This window comes from Acanthochromis polyacanthus, chromosome 1 (genome assembly GCF_021347895.1).
Source record: "Acanthochromis polyacanthus isolate Apoly-LR-REF ecotype Palm Island chromosome 1, KAUST_Apoly_ChrSc, whole genome shotgun sequence".
In the NCBI taxonomy this organism is placed as follows: Eukaryota; Metazoa; Chordata; class Actinopteri; family Pomacentridae; genus Acanthochromis; species Acanthochromis polyacanthus.
In genome coordinates, this window is record NC_067113.1 from 59445785 (window position 1) to 59468965 (window position 23181).

General features: G+C 39.0%; 1 protein-coding gene and 1 long non-coding RNA gene across 2 annotated transcripts in view; one reads left to right on the forward strand and one right to left on the reverse strand.

The window, feature by feature from the left end:
• The window catches only part of LOC110959045 (SLIT-ROBO Rho GTPase-activating protein 1-like), a 53614-nt gene that overhangs the window by 27417 nt on the left and 3016 nt on the right, over window positions 1–23181 (forward strand). The window contains 14 exon segments of the mRNA XM_051954440.1: window positions 367–468; window positions 4776–4973; window positions 5973–6057; window positions 6154–6181; window positions 6288–6321; window positions 7404–7464; window positions 9679–9756; window positions 9849–9983; window positions 11098–11203; window positions 13256–13480; window positions 15413–15492; window positions 15732–15912; window positions 17734–17865; window positions 22770–23103. Coding sequence (XP_051810400.1) covers window positions 367–468; window positions 4776–4973; window positions 5973–6057; window positions 6154–6181; window positions 6288–6321; window positions 7404–7464; window positions 9679–9756; window positions 9849–9983; window positions 11098–11203; window positions 13256–13480; window positions 15413–15492; window positions 15732–15912; window positions 17734–17865; window positions 22770–23103 — 1779 coding nt within the window.
• On the reverse strand, window positions 13904–15737 carry LOC127536458 (uncharacterized). Its single transcript, XR_007945449.1, has 2 exons — window positions 14848–15737; window positions 13904–14801 (listed from the first exon to the last, which is right to left on the reverse strand). It is a non-coding gene; the product is annotated as an uncharacterized LOC127536458 (long non-coding RNA).

Sequence of the window (23181 nt, forward strand, 5' to 3'; positions counted from 1 at the left end):
TCCTGGCTTCAGTTGAGTCATGTAGAATAAAGTGATTTGACTGAAATATCACGATTGTTAAGCTTAGATTTGGTTAATTTCCCCAAAGGAACTGCACGTTACTCATGATACATTCAAGTACTGTAGAAAAATTAAAAATCCAATAATTCCCTTTTGTTTTCAATGCTGATGAGTTGTGTCATTTTGGTGTTCAGAGGATTAATATCTAAAATCAACACAGAATTAGATTTTACCTCACTTTTAAGTAACTTCCTTCAGATTAAACTGGAATAAGCACCAGCAGATTTACATGGAGATGTACAGAAGTTTTGTTTTCTCTGCACGGTCATTTCCTGATTGTGTTGTTGTTGTTTCACTTCCTGTCAGGTGACCCAGATCGCCTCCCAGCCACAGGTCCAGGCTGAACTCACTCTTCGCCTCACTCAGCTGCAGACTCGCCTGGCTTCTCTGAAGATAGAGAACGAGGAGGTCAGCTATACAAATACACCAGAGTCACAATCAGAAATTTATTTATGTACTAAATCTGTGGTGATTTCTGTAATTGGAGGCTTTTACTCCCCGATTTAGGCCTTAAAGGTAACACCTCCTTCAGCCTAAAGGACAGGGAGTAAATTTCCCTTATTTGTCATTCCATCTGTTCCTCTAGATGAAAATATTCTATTACATGTCACATGTTCATTAAAACTTCTTGCAAAATTTACATTAAGTATTTCTGCATGTGATAAATTGCCCCTACTGGGTTAATAACCTAGCATAAAGGCAGCATTTTATTACAGTAGCTGCAACTTTGAGTTTAGTAAGTAGTGAATGTTAGCATGCTGAACTTCAGTGTGAATGTGCTAAATGTAGACATGGACGTATTAGTAATTAGTAGTGTAGATGTAGACATGGTAAAGCTTATACCTGCCAAACATTAGCATATTAGCATGCAGCAAACATTTAGCTCAGGGCACTGTTTTCCAAGTACAAGCACAGAAAAAATCTAGCTTCTTTTCTTGCTTTTTTTCACTTGTTTGTTGTATGTGAAGAACTTGATTTTGAAAAGTCAAGATAAATTTTATTTGGACTTTCATGTAACTTGCCATGAAACTATAATCTAGCTAGCTTTGGACCATCAACTTTTAGTTGAAGGGGATGTTTAAATAGCAAACATTAGCATGCTACCATGCTAAACTACAACATAAATATGGTAAATGTAGTTGCAGACATATTAGTAATTTGCAATATAGATCTAGCCATAGTAACCCTTATACTTGGTAAACATTAGCATGTTAGCATGCTGATGTTAGCATATAGCTTGAGGCACTGTTGTCTATGTACACATGCAGAAAAATGTTAGCGAGTGATTTTGAGAAGTCAAGATGAACTTTATTTGGACTTTTACATAATGTTAAACCTGCTATGTTAGCATTAGTACAGTTACTAGGACTGAAACTATAATCTAGCTAACTTTGGATCTGATTTTGCTTCTACATTAGCTTGATAATAAGACTGGGATGCAGTTTGTTTGGATCTTTTTTGTTGTTTTTTTTACTTAATGATTCAGCCTGAAGTTTTTTTTGATGACAAAGAAAACGTTCATTTAAAGTCTGCCATTTTTTTCTGACAAAGATTATGCCCTCTGTTTTTAAAGCTATCCTGCAATGCTCTAATTAGCCTGTTCTTTTTCCTATTAGTGGCACTGCTCAACAACAGATCTGCTGAAGCAGAAAATATTAGAGACGTGGGAAGATAATCATTTGAATTTATCCCCTGGTCCACTACTTTCACTTTGGCTTGAAACGACCACATGCACTCTGCTAACGTGGCCTCAAACCTCAGTTGATTACACTTGAAAATTTTGTCATCTGGTGGTTACAAACTTTGCACAGAGTTATGGTAATTTATACAGATTTAATGGGGTGATAATGTAGCAGATGTAGCCTCTAAAAATAAAGTCGAGGCGTGTGAAAGCGACTCGCCACTGCAGTCCGTCGGCGTCCTCGCTGTTGTTGTTGTGCTCGGAGGGCATCTGTTAACTCACCCTGAAGGGCATAAAAATGTTGAAGGAGTCTGGATTAATGAGCTGCATCTGCATGTCTCAGCAGCATACAACAGAAGCACGCCCTGATTATCATATACAAATAAAAACACTCCTGCAGCCATTATACGAGCTGTAAACACACTCTGCATGTGTACATAAAGAGCAGTTGTGCTTGAACACACACTCCTCCTCAGACATTTTGGGGAATGAAGTCCCGCCCTGAAACACTTTCCAGATTCGTGATTCAGGGTTGTTGATCCGTGAAGCTGTGATGAGATTAATTCAGGTGTTGAGTCATGAGCTGACAGTCATCCTTCTGTTCAGGATCAGTAGAGCACAGATCCTCAGTCCAGTGTTGCAGGTGAATGCTCGTATTTATCCACGAGATCAGTGCAGGAAGCCTGTCTTTGGTGGGTTTTTTGGGAAGTTTGTGAACACTTTTAACGTCGGAAAATGACTCAGCTGAAATTTAGGAGAGCTTCACAGAAGATGATGTTGTTCTAGCAAAAATAATTCTGGATTTTGTAAGTCAGTTGGTGCAGCCATGATGCCAAAATCAAGTTTCTCGTTACCTTACAACAACAGAAAAACATTTTTGTTCACTGTAAAAACTCAAATTATGGCGTAATTTATCTATTTGTTTATTAATGCACAGGTGATTGGATCTTACACTCTTCCATAAGTGGGTCAGAAATTATGAGAATCAGTGCTTTTATATCATTTTGGTCTTTTTGGTTAAGAAATATCATCTATATTATTGTTTGTATTATATTTTTTTCCACACAAGAATGATTTCATGTTTGAAATAGGTTTATTTTTCACTGTATAACAGATTTTGAACATTTTGATCATTAAATATCACACAGAACAGTAATAGAAGAATGTCAACACCCATTTTGTGACATTTTTCCATTCTTTTCCTCTAACTGTTGCTGCTCTCCGTCCCTCCAAGTTTGTGCTCTTCATCACCTCTTATACGATATTATCAGTGATGTAGAGCTTGGGGCAGTAATTCAAATATTACAGTTTCTTTAAAGGTATACAAGGGAACTCAAAATGTAAGTGGAATGACATCAAAAACATCTTTTTTGAGGAAAAGCTGGAATATGAAATGATAAAACTCATTATTGCATTATTGCATTATTAAGGATATTGCAAAAAAACGACTTCACCGGCTCATTTTTGGCCCACTTATGCATCTAAGAGTTAAATAAGTAAGCTGTTAATTTGTTCTAATTTTTAGAACTTGTATGATAAAATCATAGATACATATACAGTGCTCGATTTAGATGGTCGCCAGATCGCCATTTGCAACGTTTTTAGTCGCAAATGGCGACCTGGCGACCGTCGAAATCGACCGCTGCATCGACCACTCCATCGAGTGCTCCATCGAGCTGAACCGCCTATCATGTTTTCTTCATGGAGGCAGCCACTTTGTATGATGTCATCAACCTGCCATGATTCCCGGCGCTCGCGGCGACCTGGCGACCCGGCGACCATCTAAATCAAGCGCTGCATATATGTAAAATATAAAAGGCACCAGGTTTTGATTTTGTCTTATAACAAAAATGAAGTTTTGCCAAATTTTCATTACATTTTTCTTCCAAAAAGTTTTGACATCAATGGGAGATCGCGCATGCAACCTGCGTACCTGTTGCTCCTGTTTGTTCAGTAATTCTTTATAATTTTAGCTTTCTTTTTATGCTATGACTTTTTAGTTTTTGCCATCTTTAATCTTTTACTCCACACTTGCAGCCCGTAATAAGTTGAGATCCACCTTTATTCATCCTCCAAGGTGGAAAATTCACTTTACACAGCAGCTACAGTTGAGGAAAAGAAATATAAAAATGAAAAATAGAGTGCAGATATACAAATTTCCATGCAAACTGTGCAGATGGACTGTCATGGATATTTTTATGTCAGCAGAGAAGGGTTTATACATTGTGCAAAAAACAAGTGTGGAAAAAAAACGGACAAAAATAACCAAACATGCAGAACAATCTAAAGCTCGGTCCGTTTTTATCTTTAGCCTCATTTTGTCCGCAATACAAGCCCATCTTGTTTTAGTTGAACTATTAGTTTTACAAAGATTTTCATTATTTTGCTATTTTTCTCTTTATAATATTTTATTCTCATTTTTCTCCAAATTTCCTACTTGTGTGCCCGTATCTTTTATTATGTTTTTACATTATGTTGCAAACTATGAAATAGGCCAGTTAGACATTTCAATTATGTTGAATCCAGTGAGTTGGGCCTGGGATCTTTCTGCATGGAGTTTGCATGTTCTCCCTGAGCATGCATGGGTTTTCTCCGGGTACTCCGGCTTCCTCCCACAGTCCAAAAATATGTTGAGGTTAATTGATAACTCTAAATTGTCCGTAGGTGTGAATGTGAGTGTGATTGTTTGTCTGTATATGTAGCCCTGCGACAGACTGGTGACCTGTCCAGGGTGTCCCCTGCCTTTGCCCGAGTCAGCGGGGATAGGCTCCAGCACCCCCGCGACCCTAGTGAGGATAAAGCGGTGTATAGAGAATGGATGGATGGATGAATCCAGTGAGAATTTAAACTTTATGGTGACACAATACCTTTCAGATTTCAACAGTTTTTGTGTCAAATCTTTGATTATGACTTAAACACTAAGATATTAACTCGATGTATCCGGTGGTCAGTGCAATCAAAAACTAACGAGTCATCCTGTTTGGGTTTTAAATGAGTTCCACAGGTGTTTACTGTGTTTTGTGTCCCTGTACAGGTGAAGAAGACCTGGGGCGCTACTCTGACCACCCTACAGGACATGACGGTGCTGGACGACTACGACGTCTCCCAGAGCTTCACCCACAGTCCGTCCTCCGAGTCAGTCAAGTCCAGCGTGTCGGATGGCTACCTGAACAAACCCAGTCTGGCCAAGAGACGAGCCAATCAGCAGGAGACGGAGCTCTTCTACTTCACCGTAAGAAAACATGTTCAAACACAGTGTATACGGAGACTCAGACTTCATTCTAGAGATATCCTGTGCAAGTGGGGGTTTCTTTTGGTCACAGAACTGATGTAAGTCATTTAATATTCTGTAACTTGTATCTACCTGGCTACTCTTACACATCACTCAGACTACAGACAGTTCATTTTCGGGGCTTAACGAGTAAAGGGGCACCATGACAAAGACTTTTGTGGTGCCTAATAGCCTCCGGACAGAGTTCATACGTTGAAGACAAGCTAAGAAAGCGGCCCAAATTATGTACTTGTCAACTAAAACAGTAATATCAACACATTTCTAATATTGATTGCTGATGCTGCTGATCATTGATTAAGAAAATTATTAAAGATTAGCATCACTAGCACACTGCCGCAAAATTTGCTCTCCCTCTATGACACCTGTGAAGCAGCGGACGTAAAGAAAATATTGTGTTTTTGTTCGTACTGAAGGCCATGTATGTTAGAAAATATATTGTCGATCAGCTGTAGTACCTGGCTGTTCCACCAGGTGGAGCTTTTACTGTTTAATATTGTAGCGGCCAGAGAATATATCTGTCAGACTACGGGCAGTTCATATTGGCAAACAGAGAGCATTGTAGGGGTTTAGCTAGTAAAGGGGCACCGTGACAAAGATTTCTGTGGTAATTAATGACATCCTGAAGCCTTTATTTGTTTTATGGTTGTTTATATCCTTTTATTAGATGGAAACGGGGCAATAGTGTTGAATTTTTACTAATTAAGCCAGTCAGATGTACCTGTTAGACAATCAAATAAAAATTAAGCTAAATTACATATATTGCCATCTGCATATACTCAGTTAATTGTAATTTATTTAGCTTGCTGACCCTGTATTAAGCTTTCTGCTTTACATTGTAAAGTTAACTCCTCCTAATAATCTTGCACCTTAATAGTTCTGCTTTTTCAGTAATATTCATCTAATTTATGCTTATCTATATCCCTATTTTTCAATCCTCAGAAATTCCGTGAATATCTGGAAGGTAGTAATCTGATTTCCAAACTCCAGGCCAAACATGACATCCTGAAGAAAGCCTTAGCAGAAGGTAAGACTTCTTGTCTTGTGTCTTACATTTTGTAATCCAAGCATTAATCTGCATTTCTCTTCTGTAATACTTCCCCCGTCTTTTTTCGTCTTGCAGGGTATAAATCTGAACTTCTGACTACCAGGTAAGGTGTTATCTCAGGTCGAGGTGCACATTTTCTCTTAATAAGTGTTACTTCAGTTTGAGCTCTGTGAAACTCAGACTCTTTGTCTCTTCGTTCTGTATTACAGTCGTGGGCGGAAGAACTCCCATAGCAAGCACCAGGTAAAGTTCCACTTCAGGCAGACTTCAACTTGTTTGTCTAATTTCCATCTTTAAGAATCTCTTTTTACCATTAATCAGTAAAATCCACCATCATGGATCAGCTTTGAAGACAAAAGCAAAGTTTTTTGGAAATACTTCAGTAATCAAGGTCAGGTGTGCAGTCTAGATGTAATTTATATATGTGAGATACAGTATAACTGATGTAAATACTAAAGATATTACTTGATTTGGGGAGAAATATGGCTTAAATACTCATTAGTTTTAGTCAGCAGTTTGACTTCGAGATGTTGATGGCTTGAAGACAGCTGGAGAGGACAGAACAACAAAGGGAGAAGTAAATATAAAGCAGGGTGTCATCAGCGTAGTGATGAAAGTGTATAAACTAAGCTTAGTTTCAGTGGTTTTAAGCTTCTATTGCCGTCAATTTTGTCTGTCAACCAGCATCTACAACCTGAAGATTCCACTCCAGGCTTTATAGTGACTCCTGTGAACATTTTTATCTACTTTATCAGTCAGATTCATGCTAATAAATGCTAAAAATGTTCTGGATGGGCCAGTTTTTTTATATAAAAATGTACATACAATATGTTCCCATCATAAAATAGGATGTCTTTAACAGCAATACTAAATCAGAAAAGTCTAAATATGTGATAAATAGGGTTATTTTTACAATAATAAAGCAATTTATGCTACATGATTCTATGGATTCCAACATATACCACATTAGTGTAATGTTTAGTTGCATGCCCCTCACATTTCCTGTCTATGTCTCCCCTGCAGCTATCAGTATAACATAACATTAACACGTTAACATATACCTTTAAGTAGCTTTAACCTTATTAAAATCTTCCCATTGCTCCCTGTCTGAGAGTATCACCTTATTCCAACTCTGATTAAATCTATAGGATGACTACGCAGAGAGAAACAGAGCAAGAGAAACCAGTCTTGGTTTCCTCTGTTATATTAAAATCAGTGAACAAAGTTTGTGATTTATGACAAATTGCTGTTTATGGATATCTGAATATGCTGTAATTATACATGTTGTGCTTCAATAAAATACCAACATCTGAGTATATTCCAAGGATTCAACCAAAGCCATACCCTTGCTTGTGGAGAGCTGCATCCGCTACATCAACTTACATGGTGAGTTTCATTCATCAATCTTCATTATGCATGAGTTATTTCAACAGAAATATATGTCGTGACTTCATCAGGCTTTTTCAGGTTGAGTCAATAGCGTTTTTATTGTGAACACGAGCATCTTTATGCTTACAACTACCATTCTAGGGCAGTCTCTTGTGTCCTTAGACAAGACAATAGGATTCCTAGTCCCGTCATTTCCAAGCAAGTGAGTAGTATCCATATTCTATTGACTAGTGTTCCTTGGCTAACAAATGGCATCCATAGGGTAATCACTAGTATTCCTTGGATAGTCATTAGCATTTGCACGCTGGACTCATCTTTGAGTAATGCGTCTTGCAACTAGCATTCTTAGACTAGAAAATGCCATCCAGGCTAATCACTAGCATCCCTAGTATCAGTAGTCTAGTGATTAGCATTCTTGGCTGGTTAGAGCCATGGCAAGCTAGACACTAGTATCCAGAGGTTTAGCCGCTAATATCTTTAAGATTGCAAATAACATTTATTGACTTCTTGTTTGCTTTTCTAGGCTAGCAACTAGCATATCTAAGCTAACCACCTGAATTTTGAAGGTAGTCACTAGCATTTCAAAGCTAGTGAGTGGCATTTCTAGACTAATCTTTCAAAGACCTAGGCTAACAACTTTTAAGATCAATTTTATTGATGCCAGTTTGGCAAAATGTAAAAATGCAGGCTACAGCAGCTACTCAGGGCTCATAAGTAAAAACCTGTAGTTGACTTTACAAGCTCATAGCACTAGCACAACTGATTAGCTTTTACGAGGTGTGGACTCATCTTTAGGCTTACAACTGGTATTCTTTGGCTAGCATTCCTAGTATCAATAAGCTAGTGACTAACATTCTAGGTTAGTCACAAGTATTCCTAAGCTAGACAACAACGTTCCTTGTCGAGGTAGCCTATGGTTGCTAGTGGAAAGGATTCCTAGGCTGGACTCTAGTATCCAGAGGTGTAGTTGCTATATCTTTCAGATTGCAATCACCATTTAAAGGCTTGTTTGCTTTCTCAGGTTAGCAACTAGCATCCATAAGATAGTTACCAGCATTTCTAAGGCAGTCACTGGCATTCCAAGGCTAGTGACTGGCATTTCTAGGATAATCTTTCATAGACCTAGGTTAACAACTGAAAAACTCAAGGGTAGTCTCTATTAAAATCCATTTTGAAACTTGTCACAAGCAGCTATCAGCATCCCTATGCAACCTTAATCCAGCAATTTGTGTCAATAGATGGTCAAATATGATTCTTTGGCTTGTAATTTGCATTCTTAGGCTAGCAACTTGAAACCTCTAAGCTAGTCTGGCCACTAGATTTCCTGAGCTAGAAACTGGCATCTCTAGACCTTCGATTAACATTCCTTGGCTAGTCATTCACATTCTTAAAGAGCATTTACATACACACTGTTAGTGACATGTAGGTGTGATGTGCATTTTTGCTTTCATGTAAAAATGAATACTCAGGCACCACATCTGTTTTTTAAAATATCCTATATAAATAACAGTGACTTGACTTGTGAGTGGCAAAGTCAGTTACATATCCAGTGTTTTGTTGATGTAGGTGTGAGAATTACTTGGCTTGTGGACTGGATATCTGAGCTCAGTGAGTGGGTGACTCGTCTCGTAGATAAGGAAGAGATCCTGCCAGCCTTTCATTTAACACCACCTCTCAGTCTCTGTGTTTGACATAGACATCGGCTCCTTTGGCCTCTCTGGAGTTTTATTTTTATCACGCGGTCTTATAACAAACCAGAAAGTCTGTACACGAAGACTTACTGTATGTGGGGAAGATTATTTATTACAGCGTCTTTAGTCAAGGCTTCTCCCAGCATGTTTTTGGACGTGAACACTAAGCAGAAGTTGACAGTACAGATGTTAAGTTACAGTTTAATACCGTAGAGACCAGAGGAGACGTCAATTCATTGTGGGGGTTTAGCTAGTAAAGGGGCACCATGATTTTTATGATGCCTAGTAACCTCTAGACAAACATGCCGAGGCTTCTCTCAACATGTTTGTGGACTTCAACCACAAGCAGATGTTTACACTACAGATGTTGAATTGATCGAGATGACTTAACCGTCTGTAGCACCGAGGAAGTTCACAGTAGAAGAATCCTTAAAGGAAACATGTCAAATAAACATCCTTAAACAATCAAGAATATGAAAATCTTTAAAGCAACATGAAAACCTCTCTGTGTTTCTAACAGGTCTTCAGCATCAAGGCATCTTCCGGGTGTCAGGATCACAGGTGGAGGTGAATGACATCAAGAACTCCTTCGAGCGAGGTGAGAGGTCAACTGGAAGGTCGCCTGAGGGTCATGCGATCGATAATCCGACTGTGAGGATGTTGTTGATTCATCTTCTGTCTGTCGTCCAGGTAACGACCCGCTGATTGATGAGGAGAGCAACCACGACATCAACTCTGTGGCCGGAGTGTTGAAGCTCTATTTCAGGGGTCTGGAGAACCCACTGTTCCCCAAGGATAGGTTCAATGACCTGATCTCCTGCGTCCGTGAGTACCAGTCAGTTCTCTGGTAGTGTTCAGCATACGATAGCATTTCTCCTTGGATAGCAAATAGCATCCTTAGGCTAATCCTAACCACTAGTATTCCTTGAATATTCATTAGCGTTTGTAGGCTGGACACATCTATGAGTCAATGCGTCTTACAACTGGCATTCTTAGGCTAGACCCTTGCATCCTTAGACAAGAAAATGCCATCCTTAGAGCAGTAATTAACATCCCTAGCATGAGTGAGCTAGTGACTAATATTCTTGGCTCGTCACAAGTATTGCTAAGCTAGACAATGACATTAATTGTCTAGGTAGCCTATGGATGCTAGTCGCTAGGATTCCCAGGCTAGACAGTAGCCACATTCAGAGGTTTAGTCAGTGTCATCTTTAGGAATGCAATTAGCATATATAAGCTTCTTGTTTGCTTTCGTAGGCTAGCAACTAGCATCCCTAAGCTAGTTACCAGAGTTTCTAAGGTAGTCACTAGCATCCCAAAACTGGCAACTGGCATTTTTAGGCTAATCTTTCCTAGACCTAGGCTAATAACTTCAATCTCATGGCTAGTTTCTATTTAAATAATTTCTCATAATGCCAAAATGTACAAATGCAGGCTAAAACAGCTATCCAGGGCTCAAAAATAAAAACCTGTAGCTGACTTCACAAGCGTATGGTGCTAGCATATCTGATTAGCTTCTACAGGGTCTTGTAAATTTTTTTTCTTTCTATTTGTGTATCTTTCTATGGTTGATTGAGGTTTAATTTTTTTTAAGATAATGTCGGTTACTGTGTTTCCAGGCTGATTACTAGTGTTGTGCCGGCTGCCTCTCTGTGCAGCCAGACTTCTCGAGTCTTGTGTTCGACCTGGAACATTTTCTGCCTCCATCTGCTGCCGTGAAGCTCAGCCTGGATTCTGTCTGTCTGCTCAGCCCACACAGATTTCCTTCTCACTTTCTGCGCCTTTGTTTCTCCTCAGTGTGTCTTTGTCTTCCTGAAACTCATCTCCTCGCCGGCGTCGACATGGATCCGGCTGCTTCTCTTTCCACTGTTGTTCGGAAAGCGTTACAGACACCTCGTCACATCTCAGAGTTATTCTCTTTTTTACATTTGTTCTTCAGGAATAGAAAACATGTACGAGAGGGCGCAGTGCATCCGGAAGATCCTGCTGGGCGTCCCCAGGGCGACGCTGGTGGTGATGCGCTACCTGTTCGCCTTCCTCAACCAGTGAGTGTCCACTTAAACTCAACCAGGTCCTCAGCCGCAATAATAACGACGATAATAGCGCCCGTCTCTTCCCATGTGGTTTTTAAAGCCTCTCTGGTGGTGAAGTGCTCACTCACAGAGCAGAGATGATAAAACGGCTCGTTTCATTTCGGCAGCCTCTCAAATAAATATAGCACGAGGGATGGCGAGGCGGGAGGTGTGAGCAGGAAGTGTGATGTGCAGGTGTGATGCACCAGCCGGCTCTTTATTAGCGCATGCAGCCTCGCCGTTATTAAACCCAAATAAATGAAAATATTTCCATCGCCGTTTAACTCCCAGGTCAGATTAAAGCTGCAATAATTGGGCTTGAAGTTTAATGTAAAAACCTCAGCACTTTATTAAGACGTTCAAGCCAGAAGCCAATTAAACCGTTACATGATGAGCTCGTAACTGGCAGGAAATTTGCTGAATTGTTTTGCAGCACAAGAGAGAAAAGCGGCGTTATTTCTACAAAGCAGGAAGATTAAACTCTGAAGTCATAAAATCAATAGCAGTTCTACAGCTCTACAAGCAGAATCAATTAATTACAGACCGTTTCTCAAATAGAATAATTATAATAATAGATTTTCAATAGACAAAAGTAATAAAATGTGGGTTTTTTTTTACGGTTGTTCAATTTTAAAAATTATAAAAGCAGAATGAATGGATAACAGATATTTTTAAAATAGAATAATGATTAAAAAAAAGGATTTTAATTAGACAAAAGGGAAAATAAAATGGGTTTTAATTAGACTGAAGTAAAGAAAGCAAACATTAACACATAAAAGCAGAATGAATGAATTACACACTTTTTTTTTTTTTTTTTACATAGAATAACTATAGAAATGGATTATAGTGGAATAGTATATAATATATGGATGATTAGACAAAATTAAAAAAAACATTTTTACATGTCATTTAAAAATTTATACATAAAAGCAGAATGAATTAATAACAGATCGTAAAATAAAATAGCTGTAAAAATTGATTGTAATTAAAAGAAAGCAAAAATATATATATTTTTACCGTTATTCTGTTTTAAAAGTCACATGTAAAAGCAGAATGAATCGATTACAGACTGTTTTTTAAAGTAGATTGACAATAAAAATATATTGTAATTAGGCATTAAAAAAAGAAAAAAACACATTTATTCTATTTTAAAATTTATTTGTAAAAGCAGAATGAATGAATTGCAGACTGTTTTTAAAACAAATAGCTCTAAAAATGTATTTTAAGTATGTAAAAGTTAAAAAATATGTTTCTTTTACAGTCATTCCATTTTAAAAGTCACATGTATTTTTAATCATAAATGGTTGTAAATTTGGCGATAAAGCTTAGATTTTATTGGTATGTGTAGATTTAAAGCTATAAATTCAAACTTCCGTCATCTTAATTACGTTTTAAGTCATAAAATACAGCATATTGATCAAGCAGTAGACCTGGGCCACCACATCCAAACATTTTCTTTAGCATTTTTAGCAAATTCATTTGCTTGTTGCAGCTTCTCACATCTAAAATTTGACTTAGTCTAAACAGACACCATTCAAAAAAGTGTCCATTGTTTGAGTCATTTTTAAGTGACAAAAATGTAAAGATTTGCTGGTTTGTTTTAAATAAAGGTTAATTGAATATTTTTTGAGTTTTGCAGTGTTGCGTTGACAAAACTTTAAAAAACATGTATTTAAAATTGTCATTACATTTCATAGAGCTGCGGTTGCATAACTTTCTCCCTTATTTTCCTTAATTTTTAACTGTGCTTTACTTTAACTAAGTCTACTTTCAGATGGGAACTCTTCGGTCTAACTGAGCCATATGCTTATTAATTTATCTTTTTCTGATTTAAAATTCAGTCCCTCCATTACCTAAGTGTCATATATCGTATTTAACCATCTTCTGTTCCCGGTGGAGACGTTTCCTACCTAATAATAGATACCGTCTGATCCCGGTGGATGTTTTCAGAGTTTCTTCATGATAGAAAACTCTTTAAAAAGGCTGATTTCCCAGTGAGACTTTTCCACTTCCTGTTCCCTGCAGTCTGTCCCAATACAGCGACGAGAACATGATGGACGCTGGGAACCTGGCCATCGTGTTCGGTCCGACTCTGCTGCCGACGCCGGACACTCTGGACCAGGTGGCCTGTCAGGCTCATGTCAACGAGGTCATTAAGACGGTGATCCTGAACCACGACAACATCTTCCCTGACACCAAGGAGCTGCCCGGCCCGGTTTATGAGAAGTGTATGACCGGAGACCAGTACTGGTGAGGCCCGTCCTTTAGAACCTCAGTGATCTCATTAGTCGATCACCTAATCTTTCAAATTACTATTATATGCTAGTATGTTAATGCTAATATTCTCTGCTTCTTGCCGTGCTTCCTATCAGGATGCTGCCACCACCATACTTTATGTCATGCTTCACAGTGGAGATGCTGCTTTTGTGATAATATGCAGTGTGTATGTTGTCCACCAAACATAGCATCTAGTTCAAAAGCTCATTTTCAGTCTTATTAGACCAAAGAACCTTCATTCTTCAGAGTTACTCAGATTTTTGGGGAAAATTCTACATTTTTTCTTCAATCTTTCCAGTTTCTGTCTAATAAATGGTGTCAATTTGGTATTTTAAAAAGAAAATAGCATACCTTTTCAAACTCATTGGTGGGTTTTGATAATCAACATAGCAGTGATGACACTGAAACAAAACATCTTGTTTAATCATTGAGGGCGTGTTCACATTTGAAAAGATGTTCAAGAGTAAAGGCAGTTCAACAGGAAAGTTATGTTTGGCAGCATCAGTGCCTCATAAATAAAAAGAAACCAATGTCCCATTTGACTTCATCCAGCGAGCAGTGATGACTAGAGTAACTGTCACATCTAATGAATCTTGGAGTGTTGAACTGAATCGGTGGCTTTCAGAGAGGAGGCAGAGGCGTTTCTATAGATCAACATAATCTAAGACAGACAAGAAGACAGCCTCAGTTATTTACTTTCTGCACAACATGAGAAAATCAGCTTTGTCTTTGTACAAATACCCAGTTTTTGGTCGTAGCTTGCTGACAAGTGTGTCAATATGAAATTTGCAGCGCCTATAAAAAGCATTCCCTCCCCTAGGAAGTTGTTCTCTTTTATTGCTCTTCAGCACTGAGTCATAACCAATATTGTTTGGCTTTTTGACATGAATTAATCAGACATGGTAGTTTGTTGGACCTCTGTACTGACACAGATTCTTAGTTGCAGTGAGGTCTGGACTCTAATTTGTCCTCCAGAACATTCACCTTGTTGTCTTTGAACCATTTCTGTGGAGTTTTCACTGTTTGGTTCAAGTCATTGTCTGGATGGAAAATAAATCTTCTCCATGTCTCAATTCTCTTCAGACTATACTAAGTTGTCCTCCAGAATTTCTCTAGACTTTGCTGCATTCAATAGCCGGGAACTGTACAAGCCTTCTAGACCCTGCCGCTGAGAAACATCATAATACTACCACCACCATGCTTCACATCATGGTGCTGCCACCATCGTGATGCTACCTCCACCATGCTTCACATCGTGATGCTACCTCCACCATGCTTCACATCATGATGATGCCTCCACCATGCTTCACATCATGGTGCTGCCACCATCGTGATGCTACCTCCACCATGCTTCACATCATGATGATGCCTCCACCAGGCTTCACATCATGATGATGCCTCCACCATGCTTCACATCATGGTGCTGCCACCATCGTGATGCTACCTCCACCATGCTTCACATCATGATGATGCCTCCACCAGGCTTCACATCGTGATGCTACCTCCACCATGCTTCACATCATGATGCTTCCACCACCAGGCTTCACATCATAATGTCTTTCTTTGGTAAATTCATCTTAAAAGCCTCAATTCAATTGACCATAATTGAATTTGTTGAAAAGCAATGAAGGACAGCATTTCCAGGGAGGGTGAATTCTTTATATAAATCCTGTGAATGTAAGTTTTTGATCTGGGCGGGGCTCACGCTGACGGACTTTATAGACGAAGAGATTTCAGATTTTCCTGGTGGTGTAAAAGCACCCGGTTGGAATCACTCCCTCCTTCAGTGCTTCTGTCGCTGCAGACGATGAGCAGCTTCACCTCCCGCTGAGCGTTCGTCTTTGTTCACATATTGAATGGACGCTTTGACTGATCCTCCTCTTCCTCCTCTTCCTCCTCCTGCAGCGAGAGTCCGTTCAGCGAGCCCGGAGCGTTGGAGGAGGCCGAGCCCGACGCCGGCACCGAGACCCAGACCAGCGACGAGGGTATGCCGACCTCTGACCTCCACGCGGTCGCCCACACCGCCGTGCCTCTCCCTGCTGCTGGAGAGGGGTTGCTACGGCAACTGCAGCCATGGAGACCACCACCTCCCTCCATCCCTCCCTACCTCCCGTCTCCACACCCCACCCTGCCTCCCTCATCTCATCTCGCTCCATCTGAATTAATAGAAAAGACGTTCCCTATTGGCGGAGCCTCTTTCTCACCTCCCTCCGTCTCTTTTCAGAGGGCGAAGCCGTGGAGGCGGTGGCGAGGTTCGACTATGTGGGCCGGTCGGGCCGAGAGCTCTCCTTCAAGAAGGGAGCGTCGCTGCAGCTCTTCCAGCGAGCGTCACATGACTGGTGGGAGGGTCGACACAACGGCAGCATCGGCCTGGTGCCTCATCAGTACATCGTGGTGAAGGACAGGCGAGTGCACAGCCCCAGATGGTTTGTACACATCAGCCCCAAGTACTCGGAAGTAAAAATAGCAGCAGCACACTGAAAATACTACTAGTCAGCCTGATAGCAGTATAATGTACTCACACTGTTACTGCAGGTTTAATAAGGGATATTTTCATTTTATTAGCAAGTCAGTTGAGCAATTTCCTTCATTTCAGTGCTGTGTTTTTAAATTATTGATTGATTCTATTAATTTTGAATAGTATTTTCATTTTTAAGTTAAATTGAATTTTTTATTTTATTTTGTGTTTGATTTGAATCTGCGTAATATTGGCATACTCTTTTAATTCATTTTTTATTAACTGTGAATTTTTAATCTTAATTTTTTTTTAAAAAATACAACGTAAATATATAAATGAATTTATAGTTCTTTGGGTCTATGTCTACACACTGCATGAGTAAAAGATTATTACAAACACTTAAAATTGATTTTATTATAGCTCCTTCCTTCATGTCAGTGTTGTATTTTTTGAATTATTTATTGATTTTATTAATTTTAAAAAAATATTTTAGTTTTTAAAATAAAATTTTTAAAAAATTGTTTGATTTTAGTCTCTATAATTTATATAAATATGTTAGGAGAAAAAGGATCTGAGCACTTTTAATTAATTATTATTAACAGGGAATTTTTAACTTTAACTTTTTAAATTTAAAAAAATTACAACAAAATATGTTAATGAATTTATCGTTCTTCAGGTATGTCTACACACGGTATGTGCACAAAAATATTATAAATAGTTACGACTTTTTTCTAAATTGCAGTTCTACAGTTTTTTTAAGTTCTTTATAATTAATACACAAATGATTCATTTTGCACGTGGGATTTTACAAATATTTTTAATAACTATAAATTCTAATCAGTCAACCTTTTTTCTTAATTTCAATTTTGTTGGTATTTTTTTTGGTTTGTTGTTTTCTTAAAACAGTAAAATATACTGTAAGCTGTAAGACAATGATAGATAAAACTACAATTAGGTTATAGTGTAGGTTAAATAGATAATTAGTCTATTGTCAGATATTTTTGAAATATTTTAATTAATTTCAAATTTAATTCAAGTTTTTTTTAATTTCAGCTCTATATTTTAATTTTTTTACTTACAGTAGGCTGACACACAACGCACACATTTACATTAAATTCTAATAATATTTATACATTCATAGTGTGTGTAATAGGTCAATTTTATACTTGTATTTTTTCAAAACAACTTTTCAAGTTTTTAGGTTTATTGTAGTCAGTCGAACTTCTTTTTATTTCAAGTTCATGTATTTATTATAAATTCTTCATATTGGTGCTTCTGCACAGAGTAATTTTAAAGTTCTGTGGTTTAAAATAACTAAGGATAATTAAAAAAAATTTCTAGATGTTTGCGACAGCTATCATAACAGATTTTCATTTTATAACTAGTATATAAAATTATTATTTTCCACCCACTGAAATTTGTGTTTTTATTTTTTTTGCCTTCAGTTTTAGAACATTTTATACATTTGCAGTATGATGATTATGCATTCATGATTCTTTGTATCTGCATGTATAGCATGTATGCGTAGACATTTCTATATTGTGTGTGTCCATTTTAAGTTAAACGTTGTACAGCAGCTGTCTGATCCTCTGTTTGCTCCCTGATGGATCTGAACCTGCTGGATTTGTTGCTCAGTGGATTGAGCTCCTTGTTGATTAACAGACTTATTGGACTGAGCGAGTCTCTAACCGCCGTTATCGATCAGCTAATGGATGACTGGTGTGTTGTGTTGGTTCAGCACTGATTAAGAGTTTGTGGCCATCCTCAGGGCCGACGCCATGTCCGACACGCTGATCCAGAAAGCCGACAGCGACGGAGGAAGCAGCAGCACCGACGACAAACGCTCCCGCAGCGAGCTGAGCTCCCCGACCGACATCCGGCCGCCGGAGACCTACAACAGGTCTGTCATGTAAGACAAACCCAGTCACATGAGCTCAACTCATTTTCCAGCTCTCACCTCTAAAAACACCAACGAATCTCATCAGGATGTTATCACAGCTGGTTCTCATGTGACCAGATTCCCCGTCTGCAGCCTCCAGACGCTTCACACTTTGATTCCTCACAATAAAGATGGAACCTGACGGAAATACGACTGTAGAGAGGAGATATGGAGGTTTAACAGTGGTGGAAACCAGTAAAATAATGTATAATATGTTCAATATTCAGAAAACAATCAGAGTAAAATTACATTTTTATCAACACAAAAACTAAGTTTTTTATGTGTGATTTTCATAGGTATTGACTCTGATGTATCAGTGTGTACGATGCATTTTACTGCAGTATAGTACATATGCTTAATAAGTTGCCCAAAAATGTGAGTATTTACTGAAAAAAAGAGAGAAAAACCCAATCGATAATGACACTAATCTAGTCGATGTTCAGTTCCTCAGATCCTGTCAGTGCATGACTCTTGTGTTCACTCTTACAGCAGAACATTTGGTGAACTTTTAGTAATTTTAGTTTAGCAGAAGCAGCATTTTGTGTCACTTTGTGGTCATTTTGTGCTAATAACGGTCAATTTTTTGTTAATTAGTGTAATTTTCTGGTTGTTCTATTATTTTTGCGGCATTGCTTTGGTTGTTGTCGTCATTTTGTGCCCAGTTGTGGATGTTTTATGTCACTTTCTGGTCATTCCGGGGCTGTTTGTCTTCACATTGTAGTTATTTTTTTCCCACTCAGTCCCTGTTTATTGGTTTTAATCAAGGGCGTCAGTTTGTTTTTAAAAGTGGGGGGATGGAGACCACAGCACTTTGAGAAAATGTCGAAGAACGGCGGCAAAATGCCGCACGCTGGGCTTGAACTCACAACCACCACACCAAAGGCGGAGACTCAAGCTGTTGAGCTATCAGTACATAGGGGTAGAGGGGTCTGTGGGCCACAATAGTACTAATTCTCCCGGGCCGAAATTTTGCCCCTGCACGCCTCTGGTCGGAGCTTCCACTTGGCACAGGCGCAAATTTAGCATCAGCGCGTTTTTTTTTGTTTTTTTTTTAACCTCATGAAGGTGTGCTGCTTATCTGTGCAACTCTCGGCCGAGTGCGGATGGTGCGTTCATAGCGTCGGAATTTTCTATACTACTGAAAATAACTGGGTTTACAACGGCTTACATGTGAAGAATTTGAATGTGTTGGAGACAGGGCTGTACGCATAGCTTTTTCACTAGGAGCACAGGTGCTCCTAGTGAAAAAATTAGGAGCACAGAAAAAAATTTAGGAGCACTATGAATTTTACATGTACATACACACGTGGACAAAATTGTTGGTACCCCTCAGTTAAAGAAGGAAAAACCCACAATTCTCACTGAAATCACTTGAAATTCACAGAAGTAACAATAAATAAAAATTTATTGAAAATTAAATCATCAAAATCAGCCATCACTTTTGAATTGTTGATTAACATAATTATTTAAAAAAACAAACTAATGAAATAGGGCTGGACAAAAATGATGGTACCCATAACTTAATATTTTGTTGCACAACCTTTTGAGGCAATCACTGCAATTAAACGATTTCTGTATTTGTCAGTGAGCGTTCTGCAGCTGTCAACAGGTATTTTGGCCCACTCCTCATGAGCAAACAGCTCCAGTTGTCTCAGGTTTGATGGGTGTCTTCTCCAAATGGCATGTTTCAGCTCCTTCCACATATGTTCAATGGGATTCAGATCTGGGCTCATAGAAGGCCACTTTAGAATAGTCCAACGCTTTTCTCTCAGCCATTCTTGGGTGTTTTTGGCTGTGTGTTTTGGATCGTTGTCCTGTTGGAAGACCCATGACCAGCGACTGAGACCAAGCTTTCTGACACTAGGCAGCACATTTCTCTCCAGAATGCCTTGATAGTCTTCAGATTTCGTCGTACCTTGCACACTTTCAAGACACCCTGTGCCAGATGCAGCAAAGCAGCCCCAAAACATTACTGAGCCTCCTCCATGTTTCACCGTAGGGACAGTGTTCTTTTCTTCGTATGCTTGGTTTTTGAGTCTATGAACATAGAGTTGATGCGCCTTACCAAAAAGCTCCAGTTTGGTCTCATCTGTCCAAAGGACATTCTCCCAGAAGCTTTGTGGCTTGTCAACATGCATTTTTGAAAATTCCAGTCTGGCTTTTTTATGAGTTTTTTTCAGCAGTGGTGTCCTCCTTGGTCGTCTCCCATGAAGTCCACTTTGGCTCAAACAACGACGAATGGTGCGATCTGACACTGATGTACCTTGGCCTTGGAGTTCACCTTTAATTTCTTTGGAGGTTGCTCTGGGCTCTTTGGATACAATTCCAACGATCCGTCTCTTCAATTTGTCATCAACTTTCCTCTTGCGGCCACGTCCAGGGAGGTTGGCTACTGTCCCGTGGGTCTTGAACTTCTGAAGAATATGAGCCACTGTTGTCACAGGAACTTCAAGCTGTTTAGAGATGGTCTTATAGCCTTTACCTTTAAGATGTTTGTCTATCATTTTTTTTCGGATGTCCTGGGACAATTCTCTCCTTCTCTTTCTGTTGTCCATGTTCAGTGTGGTACACACCTTTTCACCAAACAGCAGGGTGACTACTTGTCTCCCTTTAAATAGGCAGACTGACTGATTATGAGTTTGGAAACACCTGTGATGTCAATTAAATGACACACCTGAGTTAATCATGTCACTCTGGTCAAATAGTTTTCAATCTTTTATAGAGGTACCATCATTTTTGTCCAGGCCTGTTTCATTAGTTTGTTTTTTTAAATAATTATGTTAATCAACAATTCAAAAGTAATGGCTGTTTTTGATTATTTAATTTTCAATAAATTTTTATTTATTGTTACTTTTGTGAGTTTCAAGTGATTTCAGTGAGAATTGTGGGTTTTTCCTTCTTTAACTGAGGGGTACCAACAATTTTGTCCACGTGTGTATGTATGTGTATTTTGTAATTAGTTTGTAAAGAATTGTTGTTTGATTTTGTTCTCACAAAAGAAAACAAAACGTTCACCAATATGGCTTCCTTTCATTTGGAGTGCTTACATGCTTAATTTAGTGTCATTTGTATTATTATAATTTAGACAGACACAGTATTTGGTTATTTCAAGTTAATGTGTTCATTAAAGCTAAAGACAAAAATAGGAGCCTGTCGCTTTAAGAAAGTGCGCCGGTCTGTGTGATGCTCGGTACTGTGTGGGGGAGACGCCTGAGAGTCGAGAAGAGCTCATGGTTTTTCTGACCATGTTACGTTGTAGCGTGCCGATGTGAAAAAAAGTTGTTTAAGAAGAAGGTGAAGGCTATGACTTTTAGTTTGATCCACTTTGTATGGATTTATTTTAGGAGCAAATGCAAATGATAGGGTTGACATCTGTACTCGCAGGCGTGCTCCCTTTTTATTTTTTCTACTCGCACCGATCTATTTTTAGGCGCATATGCGAGTGAAACGCTCACACTGTACAGCCCTGGGAGACAAAATGACCCCTGACAAAAAGTGGGGGGGACACGTCCCCACCGCCCCCCCTAAACTGACACCTATGGTTTTAATTAAAGTTTCTATCCCCTCTAAATGTCCCTCAGTGACCTGTTGGCTCACCATCAAAGCTAACATTGGCAAAATCCTTAGCGTTAGCAGGTTGTGCAGCTAATGTGGCTATTGTTGTTGAGGCATTCCCATCAATAATAACACAAATCCAGTTTATGATCAGTTCCTCAGATGTTGTCAGAGCACTCAGACTCTTGTGTTCACTCTTACAGCCAACAGCAGAACATTTGGTGAACTTTTAGAGACATTTTAGAGTTAGCAGAAGCAGCATTTTGAGCCACTTAATGGTAATTGTATTATTTAGTATAATTTCTGGGTTGATTTACCATTTTATGGTAATTTTTGGGGTTGTTTTATGTCATTTTGTGGTCATTCTGGGAATGTTTTGCATCATATTCTGGTTATTTTGACATTTAAAGGTTTAGCAGAAGCAGCATTTTTTAGCGCTTTGTGGTAATTTTGTTAAATTTGTATGACTTAATGGTAATTTTGCATCACCCTTTGTTAAATTTGCACAATTTATTGTAGTAAATACTCATTTTTAACAGAAAAGATGCTGGGTTTGTATGAAGACTGTTGTGTTCACTCTTACAGCCAACACCAGAACATTTGGTGACATTTTAGTTTTGCAGAAGCAGCATTTTGTGTCACTTTGTGGTTATTTTGTGCTGTTAATGGCCATTTATAATCACTTTTTGGTTAACTGGTATAATTGTCTGGTTGTTCAATAACTTTTTTTTGGTTGTTGTGGTTGTTTTGCTTCCATTTGTGGTTGTTTTCTGTTAGTTTATGATCATTCTGGGGCTGTTTTTCATCACTTTCTGGTCATTTTACAGTTAGAAGAAACAGCACCAGACATTAAATAAACCTGGTGGACTGAGAGGACTTTCCTTCTTCTCTGCTCTGCAAAAAACAACTTGAACCTATATTAACTCAGTTTGTCTGAAACCAAAAAGTATTTATATTTCTTCTGTCCACGTGGATGATGCCAGACCGCATCATTGCATCACAGACTGCTCATTCTGATTGGTTCACCTGGAAGCAGTGAGGGGGCGGAGCTATACAGAGCTAGATGACTATTAGTTCTTCATTTTCTATGTGGAAACTGGATAAAGTTCTTGGAGTTTAGTAAATCTGGGAGGCAGCAGGGAGTGTTTTTATAGTTGAACAACTTTTATTTTGCAGCTCCAAGTTTCTTAAACATAGAAAACTTAATAAAAACTGATTTTCACCACATGGGACCTTTAATACTCATGTTTAAGAAGCTGAAACTGTAGTTTTTGATTATGGCTTGGCCTGTTTGTTCTTCCTGTTTACAGCCACCGGAGGAAGAGAACTGATGGTTTGTTTCGTCGTCCTCTCTGCCGATCCAACGATAACCACGGTAACGGCAACGTGATGGAACGGAGCTCTCCGCCGGTCACTGGTCACTTCAGCCCCAGAGAGCTGCTGCTGGGGCGGGGCCAGGGCCTGACTCCGCCCCTCGACAGCCCTGAGCGCCGCCGCCGCTCTGCCGCCGTCACCATGACGGTGAGCCGCCACGATTCACTGCGACGGCCAGAGGACACGCCCATCAGACGGTCCAGCAGCGGTCAGCACGGCTTCAACGACAACCATCGATCCAGAGCGATGGACCCCGATACACTGGCTCAGGTACACAATACAACCACACAGTTAATTAATTCAAACACCACCTAACGTCTAAATATATATATAGTATATAAATAAATT